The sequence below is a fragment of the Schistosoma haematobium genome, chromosome 1 (genome assembly GCF_000699445.3).
Source record: "Schistosoma haematobium chromosome 1, whole genome shotgun sequence".
Lineage (NCBI taxonomy): Eukaryota > Metazoa > Platyhelminthes > Trematoda > Strigeidida > Schistosomatidae > Schistosoma > Schistosoma haematobium.
Window position 1 is genome coordinate 82,926,919 of NC_067196.1, and position 12,451 is coordinate 82,939,369.

At 33.7% G+C, this 12,451-nt stretch overlaps 1 protein-coding gene across 2 annotated transcripts in view; it reads left to right on the forward strand.

Annotated features, from left to right (window-relative positions):
* Window positions 1–12,451, forward strand: part of MS3_00002284 (uncharacterized protein) — a 67,819-nt gene that overhangs the window by 15,160 nt on the left and 40,208 nt on the right. Inside the window, exons 2-3 of one of the 2 annotated variants that reach the window (XM_051209857.1) lie at window positions 1,040–1,168; window positions 3,043–3,240. In XM_051209857.1, coding sequence (XP_051075330.1) covers window positions 1,040–1,168; window positions 3,043–3,240 — 327 coding nt within the window. Of the gene's footprint in view, window positions 1–1,039; window positions 1,169–1,995; window positions 2,338–3,042; window positions 3,241–12,451 lie in introns of those variants that run through there. The other variant, XM_051209858.1, reaches the window with a different exon arrangement.

Genomic DNA, 12,451 nt, shown 5'->3' on the forward strand with positions numbered 1-12,451 from the left:
GAATTATTTTTATGACAATAGTCAATATGTGAAAAATCCTGCCGTGGTATGTCACTGAGTATTTCTGGAAATGCACTAAACTAGATAACACAGTTTAAAATATATTTTTTTCGGTACAGTTTGGTTATGAATCAAAGATAAAGCTACAATTTAACGAATCCTGTATGTACTTAAATATTAAAGTATTCACCTAAATCTAAGACTTCATTAAGTGCTGGAATGTTGATTTAATTCATTTATGTACATCTATATCTAATAGTATTTTAAGCATCAATGAAACATAGAGATACATGAACCAGAGATGAGAATTTAAAGTCACTTTCAGTCAATAAACAGACAGTCTGTAACAGCTAAAAAATATTTAGTAATAGAAGTAATTATAACCTGTTAAAGGATAGTATTTATTTAAGGCTTTTCATCGGTTTCGTAGTCTTAATATTTTAGATATATCGTTACATAACCTCATTTATCTCAATGGAAATAGATTTGTTTCAATAATGTTTCTTTCTAAATTCTTCTCTTAGTCATAAAGAAAACAGTACTGAGTTCGAGTCCCAGAGTGAACATCAACTCTGAGATACAAGTATATCCAGCTGACGAGTCCCAAATAGGACAAAACGTGAGTCCTGGATTCCACTACTAGCCAATATCCATCTTTGCTTAGTCATAAATAGGTTGATATAAAAAATTAGTCATTACTTATTTAATCTCTGCTAACGAATTCTCTTAAGATTCAGCAAGATAGAGTCATACGATAAGTTGTTTTTTCTCTTTCTAATAAACCAGTAATAAAGTGATTCCTTTAAGAACTTATACTGAAGTAAGTCAACTGGAATAAACATCCACTGATTTATGTGTCGCACTATGAAGATATGAAGAAGTGTTCAATGAGCATGTGTAATACTTATTTTTACCCTAAGACATTAAGAAGATGGTATGGTATCATAGTATTCTGAATTATAGAAAAGACATTTTATTTAAAGAAACTAGTCATATATTCAATTCCATTTCATACAACTATTATTTCTTATCAATACAGGTATCAGTACAAATTCGTGTTGTATTTTTAAAAATTGGTGAAATTGATACATTGAAAGAAATCTATCACGCTGATGCATTTATACAAGCTAAATGGAGAGAACCACGTTTAGATGGTAAAACAGATGAAGTAAGTAAAATTCATAAGTGTCATTACAATATATCTAAGTACTTTTATGTTGTGTTTACATTTCAAGTATATTTATATTTAAAAGACAAGTATTTGAACGAAGAATATTGTTTTCGATAAATTCTCTTCAGGTTCTACAATTAAATGATCCCAATTAATAATCCGAAAAATGGCCAGGTTAAGAGCAAAGTACATCGTTTAAAGCATGTGAATTTAGGATTGTCAAACAAAATAGAATAAAATTGTTAACGTTGATATGACTCATGTAGAATGTTGACTTGAATCAGCTAATATGTTAAATGGAAGTTTAAGATCCATGATCTGAATAAATATGGATCAGATAGAGTGAGAGAAATAATAGTGCAATTACAACTCGATCAAATGTTTAGTGGAAGACTGTATTGTGCGAAAAATTATTACGACTTAATAAGAAGGGATGAATGAGAAGTGAATGAATCATGTGTTGGGGAGATTTATAATGATGTTTAACCAACAGTAATAATAATACAAAGATTTGTGAATAAAGATAACAGAGACAATTACATTTGACTACGAAAGGCCATAGTCAAATTAGGTCATTCAATAGCTAAGACTACTATTGATTAATTGGCCTTGATGTTGGCCAGGGGAGGAGAAGGGGTTGCGTAGCTCAGGTTTCTTCGTACGGATGGCTACTGCTTTAGCCGTTTGAATAATTTCAAGTCTGAAAAAAAATACTGACCTTATAAATAATTGAAAGGGAATTGATTTATACTGACACTATGACCAGTTTGTACTAATTGGACCAAAATTGATCCGTTCACTTTCTTCATCAAACCTTTGTTTAGCCACGCTGGAAGGTGTTCACGAGCACGAAAATGTAAATAGCTAGAACTTCGACCAATATAACTCGCTCCACAGGAACAGTCGATCTGATAAATACAAAACGAGGTGGTTATTCTGGGTAATTCATCTTTTAGCTTCGGTGTAATCATTGGGCGCGTAGAAAATACTAATCGCAGTTCTCCGGCGTTAAAAGACTTTTATATTGTCCTACGTAATCTTTGAGTTAGTATTTCACTAGCTGCATCCCCTCTGAATTATATTTCATGAACTACATTGTAATCTTATGTCTATATATACTATATATACTATGAATTGATGAATAAGGAAAGAATATTTCTTCGGTAGTATAAATTGTCAATACACAATGGATACAAACTTTTGTTGAATAAAAATGTCACATTGTTCTAACTTATTCAATACTAAAAGTGATATTTGTACTTAGGATAGAAATAAATTTTATGTCCATTTTGTTCCTTTTTGTTTCTTTTTAATGTTTCAAATACAAAAAAATATATTACGTAATTTCATCACATGCGAAAAGATTAGCTCATTATTATTTAATGTAATCTATACATGGTTCAATAAAGATTGTTATTATTAGGTTATGTAATATCTATCCATATATTTAATTTTAAACATTATTTGCATTCAGTATATTTAAATTACACTATTTATAAGACTGAAGCTTTCAGTTACATCATTTGTTGTTGAATGTGTCGCTCAATTTCGTGGATTAGTTGAAGTTAGATATTAACACCGTTGGATGCCGGCCGGCTCAGTGGTCTAGTGGTTAAGTGCTCGCGCGCGAGACCAGCAGGTCCTGGGTTCGTGTATCGCAGGGGGCGAGATCGTGGATGCGCACTGATGAGGAGTACCACAATAGGACGAAACGGCCTGTCCAGTGCTTCCAGGTTTTCAGTGGTGGTCTAACATCAATCGGTTTTTGATTTCAACCAATAACATAATAATCTCCACAACTCTATACTGAATGGTAAAAGTCAAAATTTTATTTTATAAATTCATTATTCAACGCGAACTTTATGTTACAGAATCTTCGTAAAATAGATTTACAACGCTGTTGGAATCCACTTATACTTATTGATAATATATTAAGTGAATCTAAAGAACAACATTGGATCATTACAGAAAGAAATGAACATGATGAAATTTTCATTGTTGAACGTCGTCGTTTAAGAGGTGTGTTTTTGGAGACATTAGAATTAAATGATTTTCCATTAGATGTTCAAGTGAGTTAACTTTAATTAATATATAGTCAATTTGATTTCAGCTAATATATTTGAAATATGATTAAATTTCAATCAGATATAATAAACTGGAAACTATAATACTCTTATGTATATTTGTTTCATGATAAACAAAATTATTTCATACATACACTTCCCTTTATTATTTTAAAGAGAGCAAGAATGAAGATTGATGCAGAATAATATGAATTCATTTTATTTCGTTGGGTTCTCATCAGCTGCTTACAACCTAAAATATTTGAAAATCAACGTTATTACAGATGTTGACATACTTATACATAAGAGGATGATTAAGGATGAATATATGTGTATCATGATGTAGTGAAGATTCCAATAGAGTTAATGAGGTCATAAAGTTTTGTTTTGAATAAATAATGTTTAAGAGGGAAAGTTCCAGAACATTGAATTAGTGATTAAAACTCATGGAATTAACAAATGTTAGATGATTATGTAATGAAGCAACTGATAGTAGAATAATGGTAATAAAGAAAGATATGGATTGAAATCAGTCAGTTATGAATGATAGATAGAATATAACCAGCTGAATCAACTGAGATGCTTTTCTATTTTTGTTATTTTGCATACGAATGGAGCTGGACGAAGCCGAAGTAAATGTCCTTTGCAAAATGAATGCACGATATCAATAAAAGAGTATAGAATAGATAGAATAAATTGGTAAAATCTTTTTTCACAAATGATTATGTGTTATTCAGTCTTAGACATTAGAACTTAATAATAGTTTCAATGTTACTGTTTTCACTTGGTTATAGATATGATTACTGACTAAAAATTTGAAAGCTGATAGATAAATGCAAAACGTTTCGTCATTAGTTACAAATCATTTAGTTTACTGATACTGTTTCCATTATTTATTGTCTACTATAATGAGACAAACTTATTAGGATTTATGTAAATACTTACTTACGCCTGTTACTCCCAATGGATATTAGGCCACCGACCACCATTATCCAACTCACACTGTCCTGGGCCTTCGTTTCCAGTTCTATCCAATTTTTGTTCATTTTTCTCATGTCTATCTCCATTTCTAGACGTAATGTGTTCTTTGGTCTTCATCTCCGCCTTTGGCCTTGAGGATTCCATGTGAGCGCTTGCCTTGTGACGCAGTTCGGTACTTTTCTCAATGTGTGTTCTATCCACTTCCAGCGATTCTTCCTGATTTCTTCCTCCGCCTGAATCTGGTTTGTTCTCTCCCATAGTAGGTTATTGCTGATAGTTTCTGGCCAACAGATCCGAAGTATTTCGTGTAGACAACTGTTAATAAACACTTGTATCTGATTGATGATGGCTTTCGTAATTCTCCAAGTTTCCGCCCCATATAGTAGAACTGTCTTGAGATTTGTATTAGAAATTCTGACCTTGGTGTTGGCTGACAGTTGTTTTGAATTCCATGTATTCTTCGGTTATAGATATGCTGCTCTTTCTTTGCCGATCCTCATTTTCTCATGCGCATCAGATCCACCGTGTTCATGAATGATACTGCCCAGATGTGTAAAGGTTTTACATCCTCCGAAGTTTCTCCATCAAGTGTTGTGTGATTTGTGAATGTTGTGTTGTATCGGAGAATCTTCCTTTTCCCTTTGTCTATGTTGAGACGTAATGGTGCTGAGGCTGTTGCTACACTGGTCTTCTTCTCCTGCATTTGTTGTTACGTGTACAACATAAAAGCCAGATCATCTGCGAAGTCTAGATCGTCCAACTGAATTCTAGCTGTCCACTGTATCCCATGCTTCCTCTCAGATGTTGACATCTTCATAATCCAGTCGATCATCAGGAGAAAAAGAAGAGGTGAGAGTAAGCAAAATTGACTGACACCGGTCTTAACTTCGAACGAATCTGTCAGACGTCCTTCATGCATGCTAACCAGAAACAATTATGTAAATAATACGAAGTAAAATCTTCTTTTTATCCTTAAATAATTTCATACATTGTGAGATAAAACTGTTGGAGTGGAATGTTAAGAATGATTTTTTTTCATAATCTAATATAAGTAAGTAAACTTTAAGAATAATGAACATTTCATTAACAAGCATTTATATAATTAACAAATCATACCATTTATAATTTCAACCTAATCATGATATCATTTCTCGTGAGAAGCCTATGCTCCTTCACGAGGAGTAACAGGCTCTGAACAAGAACGTGATATCATTTAGTTAATAAGTTGAAATACATTTCTAATTCAATATTATCCAATTCATATTCACAATAAAGGCGACCTCTAATTAGAATTAACCAAAATTTATTAAAACATGTTGTAAATCAGTCTAATTATGTTATTCTAGCACAATTTTTATTAGCATTTATGTAATCAGTTTCGATGTTTTATACCCGTTTAAACTGTACAAAGAAATATAAACTTATTTAATGCTATTAATTAAGAATATTCAGAAGTCAAAGTGGATAAGATAGTCAGTCAGTCAACAACGTAGAACTTCGTACGTAAGTACATCAGTTCGAGTTGCCACACCACATTAGCATACAGTCACAATTGCCAATTCAAATCCCATATTGTTAGAGGTAGTAAAAGTATAAGCAGTAATCAGAAATATTATGGCCCGAAGATGTTATTCAAGGAGTATAATCCAGTAAAATAAATTTGGAAGGAAAATAAAGGATATGAAGAATTCAGAAGATTAGAATTTAGGAGAACAAAAAGAGTGGTGCACCTGAGCCATTGCAAACGATTTTGAGCCATGTCATTCAGGGTCTCTAACCATCGGTTGCTATCATCTTGCGGTCCCCAACCAGGTAGTCTACATCTACCAACATGTATCAGTCCATGTGTCAGTGACTTCATGGATTTGTGCCATGTTTTGGCTGCCCCTAGCTTTCTTCCAAAAGGAGTATGGACATTCTAATGTAAGCTAAAGAGTAAATCCACTTTATACTATGATTAATAACATTTATTTCTGAAATCTCATCGAAATCAAGATCTAAGATTTCATATATATATAGAGTTAACTTTATTATATTGAGGAAAGCAAAAATACAGAATTAAAGAGAATGAATTGATCCTATTTCATTTGGTTCTCAATATCTGATTACTTTCTATTACTTACATAAAGAAGTTTAGTTGAAAGTTGTTATGATTGCAAACCAGTATAGTATAATAAGGATGTAAATAAGTTTAATAAATCAAATCAAATATTGTAAATAATTATCTTATGTGAAAAAATGTTCTACAGCATTGGTAGTGAAGAAAGACTAAAGAGCTAGAAATACCTGTTTATTCAACAAACAAACGCTTATATTAACTAGGAGTAAAATGAATAAAGAAATAAGCTCACTTATCTAGAAGACCGTCATAATAAAAAGATGTAATAATATGATTAATTGAAACAGTTAAAATATTATGACATAAGGAAGAACCGTTTGTATCTCCAGGGGAAAAAAGATTAACAATTAACTCTTGTTGAATACATAAATCAAGTTCCTGACATCTGATACCAATGGCTACAAAATACCTAGAATGTTTGAAAATTCAAAAAAATAACTTTTCAGCATGTTTTATTTTCCAGTTTTAGAATTTTTAGCGACATTTTATGCATTTAGTGTCAGTTGCTATGTTAAAACCACATAGCTTATTCTAGCTTCCAGAGAAGTCAGTTTATTAATCCTTCTTCAGTCACATTTTAACCTTGTCAATTATTCGATTATCAACACTGACTGATTTCACATGAGCATATGTGTGTGCACTTCTCATCCTATTCCTCACATGTCTGTAGCTTATTATTATTGTCTGATTATAAATATCGATTCACGCTCGGATAAATCGAGTTAGCTCACACACATTCTCCACCATGCATCGTTTCGTTTCGTTTCGCTTCATTTCTCTGATCATCTGTCTAGACAAATGATTGTATGAAATATACGTATTCGAAATTCATTCTTTTATTTGTCTTAATTAATTCTGTTATTCACCAACACGAGTTAAGTTGATAATAATAATGATATACGAGGATTGGTGACATATATATTCCGACAGCAATCATTCAATAACAATCATTCGTATGATATTGCTGGAGTAAGATATGGGGGCCATTAAACTGGCAAATCTGCCGACAACATCGTCCGATCTAATTGGAGTCAAAATAACAGGGCACTAAATGCTTACAGGATATGTTACTTATTTGTGCATCTCTTCGAAATACATTAATAAGTCAACAAACAATCCTTAATTAGCTTAAGTTAAATTAGAAGTACAAGAGATTGTTAGTTTGATAGTAAGTCAAAGACAAAATATTCAGTTTTTTTATATATTAATCAAAATGCACTATTCTGAGCTGTGTTGCAGACTACTTGGTTGGGGTCCACATGACTATCGTAATCAATGGTTGGAGACTCTGGATGACATGGCTTAGAAACGATCACAATGACGTGGGTGTATACAATCTCTATCTTCCTTTGAACTATGAGATTTAAATCGCTTCATATCTTTTTTTCTACCAACTAATTCTTTCTTCTTGTACTATGTCCTTATATGCAATCTTTCTTTTATGTATTACCACCAGTAAATTAACTACTTCTATGTATCCGGTGTTTATCATGTGCTAATGAGGTATGGCAACTTGAACTGATGCACATATACGTCTGGTCTTACGTTGTAGTTGAGTGACTGACATTAACATGAACTTAGATAAATGAAATGTGATTTGATCTAGTAATTTTAATCTAAAACTCAGATACTTCCGAAATACTTAACTAGAATTGAAATCATTTATTATTTTAAAGGTCTATTTATTTTCATAATATACTTTCAGATTTTCAATGGTTGTCTAGCTTAGATTGATTTGTGAATTCAACTGTGAAAATAATTTTTTGTATATTATCAACTGCTAAGTGATTATTAGGTTATTGGTTTATTGTATCTGCTTCATTTCATGCTTAAGTTAACAAACTATATTTATATTCTGGTCAAACATTAGTATGTTATGTACTAAATCATTGTACGTATTTAGAATGAATACATCAATTTAACATGTCAGATAATACAAGAACTAGTTTTTAAAATGTTCTGGTTTGTACAGTATTGATAGGAGTTTTTAGATCTAAATGAATGATTATGAAGTGATGTTGTAGTGCACAAGAACACAAGTGGGGACAAACGAATATATTTGAGAACCAAACAGTAAATACTTAATTTGAAAAATGTTAATCAATTGTCTCCAACTTGTCTGTTCCTTTTTCAAATATCAGTTAATCATCTCGGACTTCATTGTTCCTGCATTTCCATACCAATTGCTTTCTGTTTCCGTTCTTCCCTATTCGATCTTCTGGATTTATTTATATCCGTGTGTTTATTCTTACAATGGAATTTCATTCCATTACCTAAAGAGTTATTCACTAAGCCATAGACTGTAAATAACCATCGATAGGTTAGAATATAAAGGTTACTCTTATCCTCTATTTTGCATCGTTAACAAAACACTTCACTTATTCATTTCTGTAAATTACTCTCACTAGGAATTGCGTTCTTTTTTCATCCTTTATTATCGGCCACAGTGACCTAATTATTCGATAAAGGATTGACAACAAGAATTCACATAGTAAATAGAATTTAATCTGTTTTTTCTTCCATATAGTTACACAACATGATATATTAGTTTAATCTCACACTATTTAATACTTATCAGGAACTGTGGTAATACTATAACATAAGATAATTAACCCTAATAGGTTTTTGTAAATCTCTGCTTGATTCCACAAAATAAGATGATTATATTCTTCAGTACTATATAAAGAAAACCTGTTGTAAATTTACTAAATAATTGTATTTGACATTTCCATTACTCATATATATTCACATAAATAAATAAAAATCTCATTTGGCTAAAATGATAGACAATCAAATATTTAGGGTAAGAAATAGCCTTGAACTATGATTTATCGTTTTTATCATTGGTCTATATGAAATAATAATTTCGAATACATTTAATGTAAATAATAATAATAATAATAATAATAATAATGAAATAAACTGTAAGTATAGAACTACGAATAGTGAAATCTTAAGAAATGTTATTCTTACCAACTATTGACTCTTAATGGCTCTATATCTGACTCCATTTGGATCGTTTCTAATTGTTATCGAAATAATATATGTATATCGCCAATCTCTGTATATTATAGTTGACTTAACTCATGTTCGTGAATAACAGAATTAATTACCAGTGGAGTTCAACCAGGTCTGTTGTGAGATATCAGCTCACTGAAGACAATGGTGTACGATGGCGCAACTTCGTGGATTGTTTGAAGTTAGACATTAAAACCGTTGGGTGCCGGCCGGCTCAGTGGTCTAGTTGGTTAAGTGCCCGCGCGCGAAACCAGCAGGTCCTGGGTTCGAATCCCACGGGGTGCGGGATCGTAGATGTGCACTGCTGAGGAGTCCCATACTGGGACGAAACGGCTGTCCAGTGCTTCCAGGTTTTCCATGGTGGTCTAGCTTCAATTGACTCATGATTTCAACCTGTAGAATTAATTAAGACAAATAAAAGAATGAATTTCGAATACGTATATTTCATACAATCATTTGTCTAGACAGATGATCAGAGAAATGAAGCGAAACGAAACGAAACGATGCATGGTGGAGAATGTGTGTGAGCTAACTCGATTTATCCGAGCGTGAATCGATATTTATAATCAGACAATAATAATAAGCTACAGACATGTGAGGAATAGGATGAGAAGTGCACACACATATGCTCATGTGAAATCAGTCAGTGTTGATAATCGAATAATTGACAAGGTTAAAATGTGACTGAAGAAGGGTTAATAAACTGACTTCTCTGGAAGCTAGAATAAGCCACGTAGTCTTAACATAGCATCCGACAATACATTCTCATCATCAATATAAACACAGTGTGTTTCTGTTGTTATAAATCGCTGTTATTCACATTTCATGGACAAGTTTTTTAATATATATTTAAAATAATTTAAAGAATTGTTACTACTGAAACATTTTAAATGTTGTTAAATTTTCCTAGATTACATCATGCACTGACCATAGTTAAATAAGTATCGAAAACCAGAAAGTACAGGAGAGCTGTTTTATCCCTGTATGAAACTCTCCAGCAGCGCTAATCTACCACCATATTGAATATCGAAGCAGGGACCTTCGGTCTTGTGCTGAAGCGCCTAATTTGCAGACGAACAAACCGGTATTCATATCTAGGAATGGTTTGTAAAGTATTTCTAACAGATATAGGTTGTGGTTTGTTGCATATTCTATTTCTATATATGATCTAACATATGTACAACCTTATGAAAACTCTAACTGTTGAATATTTTGGACAGCATCACAGATTGTTGCATATATATCTCATTTGTAAGTGTTTGAATCTTTCCGTTGATGATGTGAAGGACTGTAATTAATCAATCTCTTTAGCAATCTACAGAACATGACATGGTCGCTTCGATATTTTGCAGAAAGCTTTTTGAACTTCTTCAGAAAGCTAAACGCTCAGACATAGTACTCATAGGGGGTGACTTTAATGCTCAGATAGGCAGTTTAAACCAAACAGAAAGGCATTTAGGTGGATATTTTAGCATTCCGGCACAGCGAACAAATAATGGTTATCGTCTGCTGCAACTGTGCTCAGACAATCGTTTATTTTTAGCAAACACAAATTTTAAGCATAAGGAGAGACATCGTCTAACATGGCGACCCCTTACACCAAACCAACGATGGACTCAAATAGACCATATTGCCATCAGTCATCGTTGGAGAGGGTCGGTACAAGATTGTCGCTCATTCTAGAGTACCTGCTTGGACTCCGACCATGCCCTAATACGGGCACGCATCTGCTTGCGCCTCACCGGACGCAAAAAAGCCACATTAAAAAGACCCATTAGAACTGAGTTGAGTAACGAGAAAACCAAAAGTAGGTTCCAAGAACAACTGAGTTCACACTTAGGTAGTTCTGAAGACGAGGCTGACCCAGATGTTGCTTGGAAAGACATACAAGCAGCTGTTGAAGCAGCAGTGACATCTATTAGCGACTTAAACCACAGAGTTACAAAGAACCAATGGATTTCTTCAAAGTTTATCACACTGATGGATTCTCGCAAACTCGTCCCATCATGTTCCGAACATGATGAAGAGCGTAAACAAATCAGATCTAGGTTAAGAAAAAGTCTAAGGAACGACCGTGAGCAGTGGTGGGCAACGAAAGCAAAAGAGATGGAAAAGGCGGCGACTATAGGGAACACAAGACAGCTTTACAGACTAATAAAAGAAACTGGAATTAATAAGTCAAGTGTAAGTGAGATTATTTCGGAAAAGACGATACTCTCATCTGCTCCCAGTCCAGACGTTTAGAACGATGGGCGGAACATTTCAGAGAACAGTTCAGCTGGCCTTCAGCTACTCTACAACTACCCTCCATTCCCAGACAAAGTGAATGGAACATTGAAGTAGGTCCCCCAACTCTTGCTGAAGTTCAAAAGGCTATAGTTAATCTGAAACGAAGAAGGGCAGCTGGTCCAGATGGATTGGCTCCAGAAGTCTTTAAGTATGGTGGTCCAATTTTAGCGATTAGGTTGACTAATATTTTAGCTAAGATCTGGGAGTTAGACGTTATCCCATCTAACTGGTCACAATCACTTATCGTCCCAATATATAAGAAAGGGTCAAAATCATCCTGTGACAACCACAGAGGGATTAGTTTAACTAATATAATATCTAAAATACTAGCCTCGATAATTATCAGACGCCTAACTAAGACTCGTGAACTGCAAACACGAGAGAATCAAGCTGGCTTCAGACCTGGTCGTGGCTGCATCGACCACATATTCACCATTCGTCAGGTTCTAGAACACAGGCATACTTATCGGCGTCCGACAATGGTGGTCTTTCTTGACTTAAAAGCAGCATTTGACTCGGTAGACCGCGAGATTCTGTGGCAGTGTCTGTCATTGAAAGGCGTACCTCAGAAGTACATAAACCTTGTAAAGGCTCTTTACTCGAACACTACTAGTCGAGTCAGAGCTTATGGCGAACTGTCATCTACTTTCGCAACCTCAAGTGGTGTCCGTCAAGGCTGTCCACTTTCTCCATTTTGTTTAACTTCATCATAGATCTACTGATGGAAATAACTTTCTCGTCGACCGAGTTCTCGGGTATTGATCTCCATCCAGGAGGTCCACTTATCGACTTAGAATACGTAGATGACAT